At 44.8% G+C, this 12,033-nt stretch overlaps 1 protein-coding gene across 1 annotated transcript in view; it reads left to right on the top strand.

The window, feature by feature from the left end:
• Positions 1 to 569: 569 nt before the first annotated feature.
• Positions 570 to 12,033, top strand: part of ACVR2A (activin A receptor type 2A) — a 52,578-nt gene continuing 41,114 nt past the window's right edge. Inside the window, exon 1 of the mRNA XM_084209720.1 lies at positions 570 to 2,244. Coding sequence (XP_084065846.1) covers positions 2,190 to 2,244 — 55 coding nt within the window. The 5' untranslated portion in view covers positions 570 to 2,189. The remainder of the gene's footprint in view (positions 2,245 to 12,033) is intronic.

Here is a 12,033-nt window from a genome sequence, read left to right as displayed (position 1 = left end):
TAGCTCTCACCTGGACTACCCGAAGGACATTTGCAGGCTGGGCTGGGGATGAGGCGGAAGACCAGGCCAACATCTGACCCCAGAGGCAGCGCCCCCAGCCTCACACCACCGTGTACACGTTACACACTGTGACCCCTCCCAGCCAGGACCCACTGCGTGGCTGCCGGCAGCGCTTTGCCTCCATCACCCGAGCCTGGCAGCACAACACAGCCCCCCAACACCTCGAAAGAGCCCCGCGAAGGTGAATTACCGACACCGGGGGAGGGGGGGTCGGGTCGGGGCGGAGCGGGGCGAGGGCGCCTGAGGGGCCGCGCCCTGAGGGGCGGGAAGGGCGGGCAGGAGCGCGCCCGTGAGGCGGCGCGCGCGGGCCGCGAGGGGCGGGGCCAGCGTAGGGGAGCGCGCTCCGCCCCGCCGCCGATAGGAGGGGCAAGCGGGGGTAGGCGGGGCTAAGCGGCAGAATCCGCATTGTGATTGGGTGATGCGGCTGTCAATCCAGGGCGGCCGCCGCGGCCGTGGGGAAGGAGGGGGAGGTGGAGAGGAAACAAAAACAATCGCCCGGGCGCCGCCATCTTGGGCCGGTTCTCCACACGCCACACGGGTGAATGGGTAGATATGAGATTACCACGGGGGAGCAGCGGCAGCAGGGCACCGAGGGCTGTTCCGCGCTGCCAGCGACACTCGGCGGGCTCTAGGCACGGCCGCCGCCGCCCGGAGAGAATCCCCCGGCTCGGCCTTTTCGCCTCGCCTGCCCCTAAGCTGCACTGCTGGAGGGACAAAGTTGGGCTGAGCCGCGCTGCCTCCGCCGCCCGGGAGACCGGAGAGTTGAGCCGGGGTCAGAGTTAGGGGAGAGGGTGACGAGGGGATCGCTCCCCGCTCCGCCGTGTGGGAGGCGCGGGGAGAAGGCTCTGCCTCCCCGCCCCTGCCGTCTCCTGCTGCTCGCTCCTAGGAGGAAAAGAAAAAAGAGGAAAAAAAAAAAAAAAAGGCAAGAACTGGATTGAGCTCGGAGGGGTGGATTTTGTGGAGTCTCCGTGTGAGCAGCGGCGGGGCGGCGAGATGTGTCCGTGAGGAGGGAGAGGAGCGTGGATCCATCCAGGACCCGTGAGGAGCCGGAGGAGCCTGGATCCATCCAGCCCCAGCCCGCCGTGAGGCACAGCCGCCTCCCTTCCAAAGAAGCCCAGTTCTCCTGGAAGCACGGCACTCGGCAAGGATTTGCCACAAAGAGTATACCACCCTCCTCCCCAGCGCCTGGATACTGCATTTTATTTTTTAATTTTTTTTTTTTGTACCCCCTCCCCAGCCACTCTTGTGTGTTAAATACCAAATATAGCCTCTCGCGGGGGGAGGGGATGGAAATGTCCTAGAAGAATTGGAAATCTTGCTGGGATTCGAGAGTGCTGGTGCTGGAGAAGGGCGGCGAAGACGGGGGGATGCACTGCTCTCGCTGCCTGGCCAAGGACTAGAGATTTGCCACTTCCCGGGGAGCCCGAAGGTTTGATCGTTCCCGGACTGCTGTTTCCCCCTTTTCCCTCTCTTGGGATACGCTAAATCCCTCAGCATTTATTAAAGAAAACCCACGTGTAGCTGGTGGCTGGTTTTTAAGGTAGTTTTTCATCGACAAACTGACAAAAAAACTTCCTGTCTTCGCCCCGAGGTTTGGAACTGGAATGGAGCTGCTTTTCTCCCAAACACTACACGGGGTGTGAAGGGGGGAGGCAGGACGAAAACATCGCCTTGGACTGATCCCTATCCGACCCCCCGACACTCGCACCCACGAGGGATGATCCTTCACGGCGCCTGATGTGGAAAACACTTGGAGACTCAGAGACTTCGTCGTGCTCAGCAGCTTAATCGTTGACTTTTTTTTTTTTTTAAGTGGATTCGTAGCATTACTTTTATGAATTGAATTTTGCCACCGTTTGTACAGAAGCCAAATGACACGTGTGTTTTGAAACACGGTTCCAAATATATTTATCCCTCCCTCAACCCGGATTCTCTCTCGAAAGAGCCGCGGGGAGGTCGTCAGTGTCTAAACAAACCTGATTTTTAGTGTTTTATGAACACTACCTGCTGCAGAAATGTTGCTATAGATTGCTTTATAACGGTTCAGCAAGAAGGGAGAATTTTCCAGCTTGCAGGGCCCAGAAAACTGGATACTTAAAGTCACTTAAATGTTTTAACAGCATTGGAAAATGGGAGCTGCTACTAAGTTGGCGTTCGCTGTTTTTCTTATCTCTTGTTCATCAGGTAAGTGAATGTTCCTGGATTTGTCACTTTAAACTGAGGGCTTTGGGGTCAGCACTTGCGAACTTGGGCTGGCTCTGTATGAATGGGAAGAAATTAATTTTTTTTCAGGTGGCAAATGTTTGTGGGTGGCAGCGACTGTAAAGGCAGAAGCTGCTTTCGTGTTTATTCTTAAAAATATATATATAACGTGAGTACTTGAAACGCTCCCAGCGCTTGGATTTCAGATCAATTGTGTGGAATAAATGTGGAGACATAACCACCTAGTGTCACATAAGTAACCTGGCAGCGCAGTTACCGGTGTTGGATGCTGGTTTTAAATAAGAATTACCCAGCTGAAATGCTTTTTCCTTCAGTTTGATCTCTCTTACCCCGGACTATTCACTGGTGAATAGCGACCTTCGTTAATGGTTCATTAATTTGGAATAGGTGCATCTCTGAAAGGCTAAGCTCGTCCTTTGGTGATAGCGAGGGGTGTGTTCGTGTAGAGATGTACCAACAGAATTGGGGTGAAAAGCCAGGCTTTCTGTTTCTAAAGAATCATTTGTAACCCTTTGTATTTTGCTATTCGTTATGTCGCTGCCTTTTAGCGCAGAAAAAAAAAAAAATCTACTGATTTTCTCTTTAAAACAGCAGAATGTGAGGTTGAAATGCCAGCTCTGTGTCCTGGGAAGCGAGCGGGGTGTGAGGACTTCCCCACGCTTCTCCAGGAAGAAAATTGTTATGGCAGCAACCAGTGGTTGGGCAACTGTTGGTCCATTTGTGCTTGGAGCTCCATCAGTCTCACAAAAAACCCTCTTACGAGCTGTGCGAGGATCTCATGCGAGTTTACAAGCCAGCCTGGCGCTCCGTGCCCGCATTTGGAGCGTGTATTTAGTGCTCTGTGTAGGTTTTTAGCATCCTTGCAGGGTGTGCAAAGCTACACTTGTTTATCAGGCTAAAAGCTCCCAGACAAGTGCTCAGCCTGCCCGTGTGACCGGGAGAAGGGAGTAATGAGATCCCTGTAAGGATGCCTTTTACATTTCCAGCGTTAGGAGCTGGAGGATTTTGCTGAAGAGGCCGTTTTGCTGTGGTTAGTAAATGGATAAGTCTAGTCTTGTGTCTGTAGTGCTATCGATCCGCGCTGTGTGCGCTAAATGTGCTGTGAAATGGCGAGCGCTGCCAGGAGAAACCCAAAAACCCTGCCTGTGCTAACCAGGGAAACGGCTCAGCGGGTTAAGGACAGCCCGAAGGTTGTTCGGGATGTTTAATTTTTATTCTTCTTTTGAAACCAAACATGATTTCTGACAGCTTTTGCCTTGCAGTAAAGACGTGTGTGTCGTCTTTTCCTAATGCCTGATTTTTCAGCTCAGCAGCGTTCTCTTAATTCAGCAATATGTTTTGTTGGGAAACTTTTTTCTCCCTCTCTCTAACAGTTTCTGGAAGACTTGCTGCCATCTGCTCTCCGTGGCTGTCTTTCTTCCACGTCCACCTCTAAGATCCTTTTGCCTAGAGCACAGAGTAGTGGTTTTTGTTGACATTACCTATCAGACTTAATAAAAAAGAACAGCCAAGCAATAAAGAACGTCTTTTCTTTAACGTTTCTCGCTCGGGTTGTCCTTGGTAAGGTGAAAAGAATGTTCCTCTTGCCTGTGAAGAATTAATCTTGGCTAAATGAGCAGGAAACTGCCTGCAATCCCGGCTGCTTCTCATGTTAATGACATTGTTTTGGTGGTTATTCCAGTATTACACATTAAGTGTTCCGGTACTTAACAATTATTATACTATTTTCTACTCACACCAGGACTGCAGACACTCTACAATTTTAGGCAAGTCTAAAAATAAATAAATTCAACAGTAAACTGTTGGGTTTATGATCAGAACTACAAGATTATATAAGATTTTCAGCTTGAAATGCAGGCGTTTTTATGAGTAGTGTTTCTTAACTGACTTATTTCAGTTTAAAACCCTACCTGATGGATTACTTCTAACGTATCATCGTCAGATTTTTTTTTCCAGTCTTTAGTGTGAAAATCAGTTTGCCCAGGTCCTATATTTCGAAATATTGGCAATGGTTGAGAAAATCCTGGAGTTCAGGTGTGGAGGTGCCTCTCTCTAGTGTGCAGCTCCAGCTCCTCTCAGCTCTTTCAGCGATTGGGGGTTTGGTTTGCTGTATTTGTTCATTTATTTTTAAATACAGCTATTTTCTGCAGATGTTTACGTGGCCAATTAATACCGGGGTTCTTTTAATAGGTGAAAATGTTGTGGTTTTTTTCTGCGTGGTGGGTGTGGAAGTGCTATTTAGGTTCAAAGCGATTTATTTTATTATCTGTAAACTGCACTATGAAATCCTGTAAATGTACTGCAAATGGACAGGAATTTCCAGTGAGTTTAATCATCTTTGCTAAGAGAGTGAAAATATTTCCCTGTTCTGACTAAGATATTTGAGAAAGAGCATCTGTGTTGTTATTAGGCTTTAAAATATTTGTAGATGCCTGGATAAAAGTGGGTGTAGGTTTGCACCCATCTGTAGGAACTCCAGAGGCTGAGATGAATGCACATTAACTAAACAAGAAAGCAAAGTGCCCGGGTCAAGGTTCTCCGTGTGCCCTCTAATATACTTAGATAAACCTGTGGGCATGTTTGATTTCAGAAGGAGCAGAAGATCCTGAAGTAATAATAAAATACTTCAGAACAAGCTTCCTGTGCCTCTGCTGTAGGTGAGGCAAGATTGGAGGGGAGCTTCACAGGAAAACTTGTGACTGAAGCAGCTTGTTCATCAAAGAAGGCTCTCTGCAGATATTATCTGGGTGCTCCCCTCCCCAGGGAAGTGTGGTTGTGTTCTGGTGGTTTTGTGATTGCTGAGCTACACTTCAGAGCATTTCAGGAACAGAGAATGGGCACTTCATCATTTTCTGAGATTTTTGAAACATATACCCCGTGCAGCTGAAAGTGTGGGAGATGCTGAAGGAGTGGATTTTCCTCACCCATAATCTTAGTTTAAAATCTCATCGTTCCTTTTGTTACTCATAAACTCCTCATTTCCCAACCCATCACCTCTTCTGAGATACCTGCCCTGCCTTTGGTACCTGGGTGGTCCCAAATTAAAGTAGCTCTGCGGTGTCCTTCAGGGAGCAAGACCTGGATTTTTTAGAACAAGCTAAAATCACCTAAGCAGAAGGAACCATATCAGGAAAGTGTTGGTCCTCTCTATTTCTCCTAATGCCAGATCATTCCCAAGCCACTCAGATGGTCTTGAGTAATTTAGCTGAAGGTACTGGCATGTCAAAGACACCTTTGTAGTTAAAGTAATGTTTTCACTGCATGGAGGATGTTTTATTCTCTGATTTTTAATTTATCATTCTCTTGTGTCACAGCGATTATTATCAGAGAATTTTTTTTTAAATTGTGTCTTTCCCCTCACCTCCCCCCCCCAAAAAAAAAAAATCTATTCAGAACTGTAAAACCTGCTTTCCATGGTATGACTTTACAAGCTGAATGGTTGGGTGTCCTGAAGGAATTGAGGGGGAACATGAGACTTTTTCTTTGATTTTACTTGTGGAATGTCTCTTTTTTTACTGTCCTTTCATTATTAACTTGGTAACCCTTGCAAATCCTGCCACGGGTTTGGGAATCTTTGTGAAATTGTTTCTGCTGATGTGTTCCCTGTGAGCTGTCCATGATTGTGGTTGGACTCTAATCACTTTATTCACTTTATTGTGGGGTAATAAACTACTTCAGAATTAGTGCTGCTTTTAAAGTAAAGATTCCTTTATTTTATCAGAGTGTACAGGTTCTTTATTAAATGTATTACCGCTGGGCACTCCTAATGTTGCTGTTACGAGCAGGACTTGTTTCATTAAATAAACCTATTTAATACTGTTTTCAAGCATAGACTGAGTTATGGAGAGCTTGATGTTATAAATGACTACAGCTCAAAAATCTGTTAACTATTTTGAAGTAATCTGTTAATACTTAACAGTTATAAACCCCAAATCTTCTGGGCTCTGAAAAGAGCTGTAATTGTGCAAATGCAACATCAGAACATGCGAGCATCGTTCTGGTGGAACTCTGCTTTCCAAACATTTCCGGAGAGATGCTGCTGTCATGAGTTTATTTGCATCTCTACCCTTCACACTCAAGGCTTTGCTGAAGAGAAGGCTTCAATAAGTTTGTGTGCATATGCTGGGTGTAAGTTGAGGGGCAGGTGTTCTGTGTGAGGGAAAAGCTCTTTTCTGCAAGAAGAGAATCACTGTTTGCAGGAATAATAGTTTTCAGCTGGGTTTCATGGAGAGTATTTAAATGGTTTTCTTATTTTTCTTGTTCCCACCTTTCTGGAATTTGAGGATAAAATTCCTTAGGTGATGAGTTTGGCATGTTAGCAAATGAGGACAGACAAATACTCTTTTTTTTCTTCTCTGTTTAACCATAGACATAAATTTTTGTCATATCATTAGTTCTCGGGAAGGGGAAAAATAACATCACCTCCGATGTTTTTCATTCCTATTCATTCCACCTTTTCTTCCAACCTTCTCCACTTGTAGTTTTTTCAGGCTGTAAAAAGGGAGAGGTTGACAAGGAATCTGATTGTGGAAGAGGTTTCTTGGTGTAGGAAAGATGCATTTCCACCACTTAATTAACTAAAAGCAGCTTAATGCAAATGCCTGCTTGAGCTGGTTGGTAGCATTCATGAGCTGTTAGCTCTCTGATGTTCCTGAAAATGAAAACTCCCTAAAAAGATCAAGAAAATTACGGATTTTACAGCCAAGTTCTTGTGTGATGAAATCTTAATGTGTTTTTGTTGCCTTGGTGCTTAAAATTCAGCGCATCTTATTTCCCGTTATTTCCATATGGAATTGAAGTGATATTGGATGCCAGTGACTTTATGTGGCATCTCTTGTCTTCTCTCCCTGCACTGTCTGTGTGGTGGTGGAGGGGTTTTTTCTTAGAAACAGTTTGTGACTACAGTGCCAAACAGCAGAGCATATTTAGGCTTAATCCCACAGAAAATGAATATTTACTGCCATGTTGTTTACGTTGCATATCTCTGTGGCCAGGAATCCCAAATGTAGATTAGATACATCAAATCCTTCAGTTGTTGGTGCAAAGAGAGCAGGGAAGGGTTTTTCCATTGCATAATTATCATCATAGTTTCACAATAATTTAATTCTTTATGAGGAAAGTCAACATTTATGGTTTTCTTCAAAATTTCCTAGTTAAAGCTGTAACTGGAAACAAGAAAAACAGACAATTCACGTACTAACTGGAGCCATCAATCTTTGGTTATGTGGTTAGAGGTATTAGTAAAACCCTTGGAAAGGAGGGAGACTTTTGTGGGAACGCTGCTTGTTCCTGCAGCCAGGAGCAGCTGGAGGCAGCACTGATGGTGTTGGGTGGGATCAGCTCAGACTGGGAGGTGTGAGGTCCTGCTGGTGACAGCACCTCAGCACAGCTGGGTGCAGCAAACTGGGCTCTTTCTGCAGGAGTTCAGTGCAAGAATGTGCCTCTCTTGCCCAGCTCCTGTTCCCCAGCTCTCCCAGATGGATTAATCCCATCTGCAGGCACACAGTCAAAGGAGGATGACCAGGATGGAGCCTTCACCTCTGCGCTTGTGGGACTTTTTGTGAGGTTCTCCTCATGAACTGTGCTGGGATTCCTTCATGGAGCAGCTTCATTAGGGACAGAGTGAGCAAGGGACACGCTGGTGTTGTGTTGGTGCCAGCCAAGGTCTGAGCAGTGCCTGTGTCACCCCAAATCCTGGAGACTTCACAGTGAGGCCCTGCAGCAACAGCAGCACTTGTGGCGTTGGTACCTCCATGTTTTGCTGGGTTTGGCAGGGAAATCAAATGTTTCCAAATCTAAAAACACCTTGTGAAAGGCTTGGTCATTTTGTGTTCTGCTGGTGTTTCTGGTTAAAGTGGTGCAGGATAATCTGTTTCACTCAGGATGCAGAATTGTAATTAATTTCGGTGTTGTTCCTGAGTTACTCACCACAGTGCTTGTTGGGAACTGTTAAACTGCACTGCCTTGCCCTGGTGAGATGGTGGGGACTGTTAGTTGGCGAGAGGGCTACAAGTTCTTCAAGTAATTTAAATGGCTACACATCACCTTTGGAGATTCCTAACTTTGTTAAAGCATAACTTCTTTTTTTTAAAGGATTTCTATGGATCTGTAATTAGGTGGTGATTCAATACAAAATGCTGAAATGACAATGTAATTAAAAGCAAACCCCTATGTACTCTTAACTCTGATGGGCATGTAAGAAATGCCAAGATGCATTTCTCTGCTTTTATAACTCTGTAATTACATGAGGGAAACATTTTCTATAGTTAGTGAGTGGATAATGAAGATGAATGCTATATCTTGGCCAAAAAGAGTATTTCTCAAATTCTTTTGCTTTCTGAACTTTGAGATATTGATCTGCCTCATTAAAACTAAGAATTAAGATTGTATTTTGCATTTACAGCAAAATTGTCTATTGTAATTACAGTACAATTTAGGCATTGCTGGCTGATCTGGTTTTGGGTTTTGCCTAAATGAGGCTGTTGTCACACTTGGGAAGATTTCCGCTTTCTCTAATGGTGGAGCAAATGAGTTAAGTTTTGCTGGTTTAATTCTGAACATTGGTACTGTTAAAGCTGATACCTGGAAAGTTACTGAAGATATTTAATCTGAAGGTTCTGTTAGAAAGTATCTGTATAATTATTTTGAAAATGCTGAGAATCTGTATTGCTCAGAATTGTGTTCCTTTTTAAATAGCTTTAACTCTTTGTGTGTCCTTTTTTCCCTAAATGGGATACAATGGGATAAGAAAACAAATTCATTTTTCTAACAAATTACAGAGGTTCTTGTGGCAGATTGATTTATAAAGTTGGATGCTACATCTGTCTTTTTTAGACATGCAGGAGGGAGACAGTGCTCAAAACCATTTAGGATATGATTTTTGTATTTTCTGAAAGGTACCAAACTTTCTATGAGGGCAGAACATCAGTTTTCATTTTGTTTCTGCTTGTTTGATTGGGGATTTTCTTGTTTGTTTGTTTTCTCTGGAAAAAAAAATGGAAACGGGTAAGGTGACTCAGTGATTGTTGTTTAATTTTTTTGTATGACTGACTGTAGATGTGAAGAATGTTTTAGAGAAATCCGTGGCTGGTCTCTTTTGCCTGTTTCTGGAATTCCCAGTGAAATGAGGCTGCGGGGGGAGCACAAGCCCTGCTCAGCTCCCAGTGCAGCCCTGATAGTGTTGTAGCTGGTGCCAAGCGGTGTCTAATGAGATGACACAAAGCACGGTCTGAGGGCAGTGCCAGGAGGCAGCACAGGCAGGGCTGAACCAGAATTCCTGCAGCTTCAGCACTTCAGAGTTCCCTCATCTCCCGCCTGAGAGCGTGGAGTGTGTGCCATTAGTGTGCTGTGAAAACATTGGCATCATTTACTGCCTCCCAGCTCAGCCCTGGGTTCAACTGGGAGCTGTCCCACTTAGAGAACAGCCAAGCCACAGCACCAGCCCCTGCTCTGGGACAGGGCAGCATTCCGTGGAGCCCTGGGCAGGGAGCTGTGCTCAGGGGCTGCATGGGCTCAGTGGGATGAGTGGTCTGAGGGGAGACAGCAGTCCTTGGGCCAGCTGGGAATCTGAAATGTAGATGGATACATTTATTTTCTTCAATTATTTCCTCAATTTTTTTCTTCAAGTTATCTATTTCATATTTAAAGGTGGTTGCTGTTTGAGATGAGCATTGGCCCTTTGGATGCAGGCCCTGTGCAGTTGGTTTCTGTAATCTGCTGCCTGCCTGGTTTTAATGTCACTTCTTAAATGTCACTTCATCCTAATGGCTCTGAGTAGAAATGGTCATTTCCTCTTTGAAATTACTTTTCAGTGTGGTGCCCACCAAACCTCCAGCTTGTTTTCAGCAGAGCTGGCACCATCCTGGCAGTCCCCCCCTTGTACTGGTGCTGTGTCCCAGGGCTCAGGACACCACCCTGGTCCTTGTGCAAGTCCATGAAATTCCCGTGTGCCCACCCCAGAGTCTGCCAGGAGCGCCATCCCTGCCCCTGGTCTGCAGACCCCCTGAGCTGTTCCCTCACCTCCAGAAAGGTCTGAACCAGGGTGGTTCAGGGGAGCCCTTGAGGAACCCCGTGGTGCTCCTCATCCTCTTCCAGACTGTTCCCCGCAGGAGCAGCTCCGTCCCATCGCAGGCTGGCTCTATCTCCAGATCTCTGCTTGCTCACAGAGCTGATTTAGCTGGGTTTCAGAAAGCAGCTTCCTGCCTTTTGGTGCCTTACCAAGTTGTGATTTAGAGGTGGCTTTTATTTGTAACTGAAGCCTGGCCTTATTTTTTCAGGTTGAGAGCTCTTATCTCACCTAGATAACACTAATCTCCATTCCTTAAATGCTGCCTAAAGATTGGAGTGGTCTTCATTCTTTTAGATGGATTTTGAATTCTTGGATTTCAATATCAGCACATAAATGGAAGTTTGATCTGTTTTTGAAAGCTATTTTTAAATATGACCAATCATTTAATCTAGCCTTCTAGCATGAAAAACTGTTTCCTTCTAGGAATTTCCACATAAACAGGGAAGTGGTTTAATTTTGTTGTTGAGTTACAGTGTTGAGTGTACAAGACAAAATTAAACTTTGCAGTAACTGTTAATTTTAGAAATTTTTGCTTGTGTTTGTCAGTAGAGGGTACAGATAGTTCTCTTTAGCTCACAGCAATTACATGATGGAAGAGTTTTCTTTAAATATTTCCGTGTTTCAGGGTTGAAAAACATTTAGGCTGTGAAAGTTGCAAAATGGCACACAATTGTTTGAATTACTGTACTTTTTATAAAGAATTAGGTTATTTATTTGTCATCATTTGTTTATGAAGCTGCTTTAAAAGTAGCATAGAAAACACCACTGCTTAAATATTTTCATTTTAACTCTCTGATCTTAAATTTTGGAAAGGTCTGTTTTGCAAGTTGTCCCTGGGGATAATTGAAATTTTTTAAATTTCACACAAAGCCTGTCAAAAAGAAAAATTGTAACAGCTTGGTTACATTTTATTTAACTTCACCTTGTGTCACTGGGACAGACCCCAACACATGAAGGCTCATCTGACCTTGCCCATTTGGGGTGATAGAGATCAGCAGTGAGCTCTTGATGAGTTTTTATGCGCTGTGCTTGTACTAAAACCCAGCTGTGAAACCCTCATTAATTTGTGAGAAGGTGATTTCAAACCACAAGGTGTTTTTGCTTCCCTTCCTGCCCCAAACTCAGCATTTAACACATCTCTGGGAAAGCACCCATGAAAACAGAGCTTTCAGGCAAAAGTTTTCTTTTCAGGTTCAGCTGAAAAATTCTGACTCACATCCTCTTGGGTCAGAGGCTTCCAGGGGAGCCAGGAGAGCACAGATCCCACTTTCCATTCCAGTGGAAATGGAGTGGATCCCTCCTGAAAGATCCTGATGCTCCAGAGTGCAGCTGGACTTTTTCAGTGGCTTAAAAGTATTCAGATGGATGGCAAATCAAGAAAAATTAATTTCCTAGAATCCTGTTTGCAAAAGTATTGCTCTGAAATTTAATAATCCCAGAAATTTTTCATGTCACAAACACTTTGGTGTTGGAAGCTCTTTCATTCAAAGTGAAAATGGGAGAGAGGAGGTAAATTATGAGCTCCCATTTCTCTCATGTGTAAGAGTAAAAAATGTGTTGGAATTTGGTTTTGATGAATTTAAGATATTTACATGCTGACACTGTGTTCTGGGGGAGCTTCTGTTGCCCATCTGATTCTTCTCCTCATTGTCTTCCTTCTTTTTGAACCAGAGGTTCAGTAA

This window comes from Fringilla coelebs (genome assembly GCF_963513975.1).
Source record: "Fringilla coelebs genome assembly, chromosome: 7".
NCBI classification, from domain to species: Eukaryota; Metazoa; Chordata; class Aves; order Passeriformes; family Fringillidae; genus Fringilla; species Fringilla coelebs.
This window is presented reverse-complemented; position numbering and strand designations above follow the sequence as displayed.